At 36.9% G+C, this 8,412-nt stretch overlaps 1 protein-coding gene across 1 annotated transcript; it reads left to right on the top strand.

The window, feature by feature from the left end:
* The first annotated feature begins 3,063 nt into the window (after positions 1-3,063).
* On the top strand, positions 3,064-5,334 carry LOC306865364 (uncharacterized protein). The gene is made up of 3 exons (XM_079409924.1): positions 3,064-3,664; positions 3,916-4,198; positions 4,433-5,334. The coding sequence occupies exons 1-3, from the start codon at positions 3,390-3,392 to the stop codon at positions 5,144-5,146; spliced, it is 1,272 nt and encodes a 423-aa protein (XP_079266050.1). The 5' UTR covers positions 3,064-3,389; the 3' UTR covers positions 5,147-5,334.
* Positions 5,335-8,412: the final 3,078 nt, after the last annotated feature.

The raw sequence follows: 8,412 nt of genomic DNA, 5'->3' as shown, positions 1-8,412 counted from the left end.
GCATTAAATAACTGCAGCCGCTTACAGACACAAACATTGTTTTAGTTCATCAAACAAAATGTTGGCCGATTCATTTGGAATTACACAGAGCTCAGTGTGAATGGCAAAGAAAAATGTTATAGTGTGAATATGTGATAGAAATGAAGTTCAAATCATTTAATTTATTCTCTCAGTATGGTGCACAGCTGAGGAATTCCAGATATGACCTGTAAAATAATGAGCTAAGAGGCGTGAAGCTGAACTTCATGTCTGCTCTGTTGGAATATTTCTGCTTTTAAAATGCCTCTTAAAGAGCTTAACGGAAAATTCCAAATAAAACACAAACCCACAAGAGGAACACGGTAAAATTACTAATGAACAAGAAGTTCTCAGTAACAGAAGTCATATAGGCTAAAATCACAACAAAATTACAATTAAATTTGTGTCCAAATAGCACATAAAACTACTATAACAGTTGTCCACATGTCTTGTCCCCATTATTCCAAGTCTCCAGAAGCCATACAACAGCATTGTGTGAAATTTCAGTCGTTAATAACTAAAAATAAAACAAAATGTTTGAATCTGGTGTGCAAGCAAGAGCATCTATTGGTAACACACGTGGTGCTTGTCAACTTGATCAAACAACCAACGTGTGTCTGTTCCTCCACTCAAACTATTATTGACCGTGTTCTGGTGTCAGATAAGTCTAGGATAGCAGATAGTGGGGTAAGGAATTATCGATCATTAGCGATCAATTAGCGATCATTCTATTGTTTTCTGTACTCGAAAGATAAAGAAAGCAGTGCTCAATTGTCATAGTTCCATACGAATTAGGTCACTAAAAAGGTATAGCAAAGAAGCATTTGATGACTGTTTGAATTTAAAAAACTGGTCTGCTGTGTTGCAATGTAATGATGCTGATAAAGCATGTTTTATATTTAAATGTATGTTTTTAGAAGCTGTAGATAATTTAGCACCATTTAAGGTAGTAAGAGTTAAACAGAGGACAGAACCTTGGATAAATGATGATATTCTCGAGGCTATTAGGTTGAGAAATAAGAAGTATGGTATATTTAGGAGAAATAAGGATGATCAGAGTTGGGCAGAGTATAAGACGGTGAGAAATTAAGTGAATAGATTAGTGGTTAATGCTAAAAAGGCTTATTTTAATGAGAAAATTGTGGAATATAGAAATGATTCAAGTAAGTTATGGAAGTCCCTCAAACAGCTGAGTTACAGTAGCTGGTTGAAAACAAAAACTAGTAACATAACACTTGATTTGGGGAATAATGTCACAGCAGAAAAGGTGACAGTGGCAGATAGTTTTAACAATTATTTCTCATCAGTTGCTAGTAAACTGGTGAAAAAGTACCTGACGTTCAGTATGGTGAAAGCCATTTTGTTGACTTTTATTCTCAGCAAGAGGTCAAAGTAAATGGCTTCTCTTTTGAAAATGTGTCAGAGGCAGTTGTACTTGAGAAGCTTAAAAACTTAAATAGCTCTAAAGCCACTGGCCTTGACAATATTGCAGCCAGATTCTTAAGAGATGCTGCTGAGGTTATCATACCATGTATTACCCATATTATAAACACGGCTATTGAGCAAGGATATTGCAGCAATGATTTTAAATTTGCCAGAGTAATTCCTTTATATAAGAAAGGGAGTAAATTAGAATAAGGAAATTACAGACCTGTTTCTAATCTGTGTAGTCTGTCAAAATAATTGAAAAGATTATCTTTGAACAGATTGATAAATATTTAGCATCACGCAATCTATTATATGAGTTTCAGTCTGGCTTTCGTAAATCTCATTCAACTGACACCTGTGTACTGTATCTAACTGACCATATTAGGAGGGAGGTAGATAAAGGTTATTTTTGTGGTATATGGTCATGTTAGATTTACAGAAGGCATTTGATACAGTTGACCATGGTATTTTGGTATGCAAATTAAAAACCATTGGTTTTAATGACTTAGCTGTCAGATGGGTGAGTTCTTATCTGAAGGATAGGAAGCAGGTATCCACCAATTGGAGTACAATGTCTCAACCACAATGTATAGAATGTGGGGTTCCTCAAGGGAGTGTCTTGGGTCCAATTTTTTTCCTTATATATATAAATGAGCTTAAGTCTGTATGTTCATGTGAACTTTTTTATATGCAGATGATTCAGCGTTATTTTTTTCACATAAAGATAAGAACATAGTTGAAAGAACCCTTAGTGTAAAACTATCGAATGTCAGTAGGTGGATGTTAGACAATAGGCTATCGCTTCACATAGGGAAAATGGAAGCCATATTGTTTGGGTCAAAAATAAGATTGAAAAGATCTCCTGGTTTTAAGGTTTTAGCTGGAGATAATGAGATTAATGTAAACGAATCAGTTAGTTACCTTGGTTGTTTGTTGGATTGCCACTTGTCGGGAGTGGGCAAAGCGCAAAAGGTTATTACCAAGGTAAATCAAAGAGTACGTTTCTTGGCCAGAATCTCAAGGTTTCTGGACAAGAAAGCGATGTTAACTCTGGCAAATGCTTATAATTTAATTTATGTTTTTATAATTTATATTTTGACTATGCATGTTGCGCTTGGTATAATGGTGTCTTAAAGCACCTGAAACATAGGCTTCAGATTGCTCAAAATGGGGCTATAAGGCTTATTTTGAACCTCCCCCATGAGATCTCATCTTGATACTTCTCATTTTGAGACTATTGGGTGGTTAAAAGTAGTAGATCGAGTTTCTCAGATTCACCTGTGCATGGTACATAGGACTGTGTATGGGGTTGTCCCTAAATATTTGATTAATTATTTTACAGTTTTTCTCGATTGGTTTGGCTCATTTCTTGAAACCGAGATGACATTCTCAAAATAACATGGACAAATCTCCAAACCACCTTGCAATTGTTCACAACAGAATGTCATTTTTCATTGGTTTTATCAAATTGCAAATGCTTTAGTACATGTCTCAAGTGACTCTGTGCTTTTTTTCAAATGATTATGTACAAGTAGCTACAGTTAGCACAATGAGCCCACATTTAGCACATTTTCCAAATAAATAGATCTTGCTGATCTAAACTGATTAGTTGATTTTTCAGTGAAATGGTTACTCTCTCCAAAACATATCAGCATGGTTTCATTGTGTAAGTCATCATATGCACAATTGTCTGTTCAACTGTCAAAATTAGTCAAAGATATAATACCATGAAAGAATTTCTTGGAACATTTGATAAATTTATGACAGTACTTGACAATCAATCAGGTCAAATTAGAACTAACGAAGGAGCAGTTTCCCACATCTCAGATGACTAATCAAACAGTTTGTTTAGTTACCTGACAGGTGTTGTCTATGATTATGACTGCTGCCAAAAGTATATAGACAGAGCTTGGCCCGGGGCCAGTTTCATTTGCAGTGTGAACATGGAAGCACCTCGCCAAGTACAACAGCAACTTCCTGCTCGAGGAAGAGGAGGAAGAAGAAGAGGAAGAGGAGGAGTGAGAATGCGTGGAGGAATAGGGGGAAGAGGCCGAGGAGCACGGAGGCACCATGATGTCCCAGATGAAATCCGGGCCACCCTTATTGACCACGTTATAAACCATCGCCTCACAATGGCAGAGGCAGGTCGCCGAGTGCAGCCTAATGTGCCTCGGTCTACAGTCTCCTCCATCATCCAAACCTTTCGCAGGGAAAACAGGTACAGAACTATTCTATTGAACTATTCAGTGTTGGTGTGTGTGTAGGCCTAGAGTACTGTAATATCTTCATGTGATGTTATATGATACTATAAAAATGACAAAGAAAAAAAAATGGAGAAAATACTGTGAATAGTATTCCAGTCACTGTGCAGTGCATCACACTTTTAGTACCATAAAACAGCAGTACAATTACATTGGTAACTCATTTTGTAACAAATTTACAGTGTTGACCTTTGACTTGTATGTCTAGGATTGGACGACAGCCTCAAGTGGGTGGCAGAAGAAAACTTCTAAATGAACAACAAGAACGAGAAATATGCAACATGGTCATTGCAAATAATGCCATCACACTGAGACAGATTCGTAATGCAATCCTTCTAGACAATGTAATGTTCCAAAATATAAACTCTATCAGCATCTCCACAATAGACCGGGTATTGAAGAAACATCAGATGACCATGAAACAGATTTACAGGGTACCATTTGAGAGAAACTCTGACAGAGTGAAAGAGCTGCGGTACCAGTATGTGCATGTAAGTCAACTACTGGTTGTCTATCATTGTAACACTATTACAGTAAGACATGGTTACCACTTTTTTTTGTTTTGCTTTATCCTTTTTACCTTCAGAATCCAGCTTTGTGTGACTAGAGCATTTTGCCTAGAAATTGTCTTCAGTTTTTCACTCCCTCTTTTTACAGTACTTTAGATCCTCCCTGCAGTATCTGTCTCTACTTGACTGATTAGATTTATTTTTATTCTATTGTAGAGAATAATGGCATTAGAAGGCAACGAAACCCCTCACATCCTAGTGTTCGTTGATGAAGCTGGCTTCAACCTGGCCAAAGGTCGAAGGCGTGGCCGTAACATCATTGGCCACCGAGCCACTGTGGATGTCCCAGGCCAGCGAGGAGCAAATATAACAATGTGTGCCGCTATATCAGAAAGAGGTGTGGCCACACACATTCCCAGTTTAGGGCCCTACAATACACAAAAGCTCCTAAATTTTTTGGACCACCTTTATACTGATCTGATCCCGGAAAATGAGAGAGGTGAAGAAGGACCTCAGCTACCACATTATGTCATTGTGTGGGATAATGTGAACTTCCACCGTGGCCCACGCATCAGAACCTGGTTCACCACCCATCCCCGGATGCTAATGGAGTTTCTTCCACCTTACTCTCCTTTCCTAAATCCAATTGAGGAGTTTTTTTCAGCTTGGAGGTGGAGGGTGTATGAGCATCAGGCTCAAGACCAGAGGGCCCTGCTGCATGCAATGGATGCTGCATGTGAGGACATCACAGGGGATCAATGTAGGGGATGGTTGAGACATTCACGCCGTTTCTTCCCTCGCTGCATCGCAAGAGAAAATATCCGTTGCGATGTGGATGAGAATTTATGGCCTAACAGAGAGCAGCGCGTCGATGGCCAGGAGGATGAGGATGGTGGCCAGGAAAGAGAGGGTGACAATGGCGACCACTGAAAATATTACTGTACTATAGTTCTGAAACTTTATTTACAGTATGGAAGGCTAGAGTTTTTTTGTGTTTTTTTTGTTTTTTGTTTGTGTTTATAACTGTTCACATTTACAGAATCCTGTATATGTTTTCTTTTCACAGTATGTTCTCTAATGTTAACATTTCTTTGTACGAATAAAAATGTTTACAGTTTCCTTGAGTATGAGTGGTTTATTGGAGGCTGATTTTACTGTAAAATCTTTTAGTTTTATTCATAGTGGTATTCTGTTGCTAGACCTGTGCCTCAGTGACAAAACGTCTAAGCATTTTGACTTGCAGTGCTTAAACAATGCCAAAGGTATAATGCATTTTGGGGGCATTGACTATTTATATGAGAATGATATTTAGTTTTGACACATGGATAAACTGTTTTGGGAGAGAGATGAGCGTTTGCAGGGGATCCATGGTGTTGTGCTAAACCATCCAGGTTATTTTGACAAAAGCACTAAATGAATGCACATGTGCCAAGGCAATTGAGAAGGATCTGTGCTATTTTGACTGTACTGACCTTTTATATGGGAAAGGAATCTGCTTTTGAAGCATGGAAGAAGAGTTTGGGGAAAGATATTTGATTTTGCTAGTGAGCTATAATGTTGAGCAGAACTGTAAGACTGTTTGGCCAAATGACCTTATGGTTTTGAGAATGTCATCTCGGTTTCAAGAAATGAGCCAAACCAATCGAGAAAAACTGTAATAGAGTGAGAGATGTTCACACTTACTCCACAAGGGGCAGCTTTACTGATTTTGTACTTCCTAGAGTTAAGAGTAATTTAGGTAAAGAGTCCTTTATGTATGTAGCAACAAGCTTGTGGAACAGGTTGCCAGGAAATTTAAAGATGATTAGAAGTTTACGAGGTTTTAAGAAGGCATTGAAAAAATGGCTTAGATGCCAATATAAGTATGATAATGTTTTTTTGTATTGTTTTGTTTTCATAGATCTATTTAATATATATATATATATATATATATATATATATATGGATGTGATGATTGATGTTTGATCTGTTTTGTCTTGTTTTTGTTTTGTTCCCTTCCCTTTTCCCTATGGGACCACAATGAAAATAAGCCCTAGGGCTTTATTGTGTTATCCTGACTTTTTTGTTTGTTTGTTTTTTGTATGTTTTAATGTATTGTACAATTGTATGGTGTATCGTATTTTTTATTCAGCAAAAAAAAAAAAAAGGGTCAAATCAAATCAAAATCACATCATAAACTTTCTGCTGTGCCCTGCTAGAGAGAAATAAGGCATTATTACATGTTTTGGTATGAGAAGACAGTAGGGCTGTTTCAACATACTTTTATGGCAATTTGCATCTGTTATACATTTTGGTAAATTGGTTGCCAAATTTAGGGTACATTTATACAACAACACTGTACTAAATCCTTCGCATTTTTGAAAAGTTTTGCATAGAGAAAAATGTTCACACAGATTACATGGATCCTCAAAAACTTTTGTAAATGCCCTCTTATATAAATTTGTACAGCCTTTATGGGTTTTTCTGGTTATGACCCACTGATGGTTCATATGAAATCACCACCTTTGTAAGATGGTATCGGTTTAGTGTTAACTGTATTGTGCATTTTTTTCCAAGCAAGAAAAAACGCCATGGTCATAATAACATTCACAGACAGCAAGAAGCAGAAGTACAGTTATTTGCTTGTGTTTGAAAGGTCTGAAGCCTCATGATGAAACAGACCACAGCCGCTTCAGTATGTTTTATGACTCGTTTGCTTTCGTAAAAACCCCTAATAACAGCAATCATCCCCACGTGCAGGTATGTTTTGGCAGAGTCTTTTGTGCACCACTTGAGAGCCTTTCCTCCTTTCTTTAACTTGACACACACAGCCTGTTCTTCCAGTGGATCTGTCTCAACTGATACTAGTACAAATCTCACACCAGAATATTCACTGGAATGCGTTTATGGTAAAAACCGTTTATGTTTTTAAATAGTAATGATGCCAGTGACTGCTAATGATACGCGTGAAGATAATAAGCATCACTAACCATTTGTATCCAATCCCAATAACAGAATAAGACTTTTAAAATGTTAAAATTTAAACATAAAACCGATAGTGTGATTTGGGGGCAGGATTATTTGTTGCTCCAACCAATGGAAGACGGGGGATTGTTCTGGCAAACATTTTTGAAAACATTATTTTTGCAAACCATTGAGGATTATTTTGGCTGAATGGATGGATAGATAGATAGATAGATAGATAGATAGATAGATAGATAGATAGATAGATAGATAGATAGATAGATAGATAGATAGATAGATAGATAGATAGACGGAAGTGAGCTTTAAAATATGACAAAATAACAGTCCATTAGATTTAACTGATCGTGAGAAACTCACATAAAATAATATTTTTTTAATGATCATGTCTGCTGTTTTATTACTTAAATTCCTATATTCAAACAGAAAAGCCATAAAACCAGTGTTTTTTTCAGTTTTCTAGCCAATGGCACAGCAGATGTACTTTTGACTTTCTCTGTTGGAGCCCATCTCTCAATACTGAAGCCGTCAAATTGAAGGAGTTTCTGAACCCTGCAGGCATATCACTCACCTCACTCCCAACATAAATAACTGGCTAACTACTTGCTTACAGCCATGACGACTTTATGTCAGATATATGACCGGAGTCAAAGACATGCCAACGATTTCAGGGACAGCATCTTGTTACACAGAAGGAGGTGCCTCTCAGTTTTATGATTGCCTTTATTGCCGTTACTTCCAAGTTAAGTCAGTTAATATTATGTGGTCTTTGTGTTTCTTTCAGAATATTAATAGAAATTACACTCAATTAAAAGAATTTGTAGGCTACTCATTATCACTAGTGAATGTTTTTGTATTTATAGTGTAATAATATATTTTTTAATTAATTTACATTTCATTTGCATTATAGTAAATAATAATAAATATAAAACTGAATATTTTGATAGTAATATTCTATTTTATAATAATGAAAAAAATTATATTCTTCCCAGTCTGGCACAGCAACACTGACGCTACCAATGGTGTGAGTATGGGGTGGGGCTACATGGTTTTTGACCAATGGCAGGCATGGGGAGTGTCAGAATTGTGGACTGTTTTGTGTGTGTGTTTTTTGGCTCCCCATGTGTTCCGTGACCCAGTTTCTCCCCTGTCTGATTAGTTTGATTATTAGTTGATTCCATGCACTTGTCTTTGTAATTATCCTGTCTTTATAAGCCCCTGTCCTTTCAGTTCTC

Source organism: Barbus barbus (assembly GCF_936440315.1).
Source record: "Barbus barbus genome assembly, chromosome: 47".
Lineage (NCBI taxonomy): Eukaryota > Metazoa > Chordata > Actinopteri > Cypriniformes > Cyprinidae > Barbus > Barbus barbus.
Note: the sequence above shows the minus strand (reverse complement) of the source record. Positions and strands in the feature narration are given on the sequence as shown.

Bases quoted from the DNA above. Each gene is read 5' to 3' on its own strand.
- LOC306865364 (XM_079409924.1), top strand. From the start codon at position 3,390: ATGGAAGCACCTCGCCAAGTACAACAGCAACTTCCTGCTCGAGGAAGA. The intron at 3,665-3,915 runs GTACAGAACTAT...TTGTATGTCTAG, and splicing joins ACCTTTCGCAGGGAAAACAG to GATTGGACGACAGCCTCAAG. The intron at 4,199-4,432 runs GTAAGTCAACTA...ATTCTATTGTAG, and splicing joins TGCGGTACCAGTATGTGCAT to AGAATAATGGCATTAGAAGG.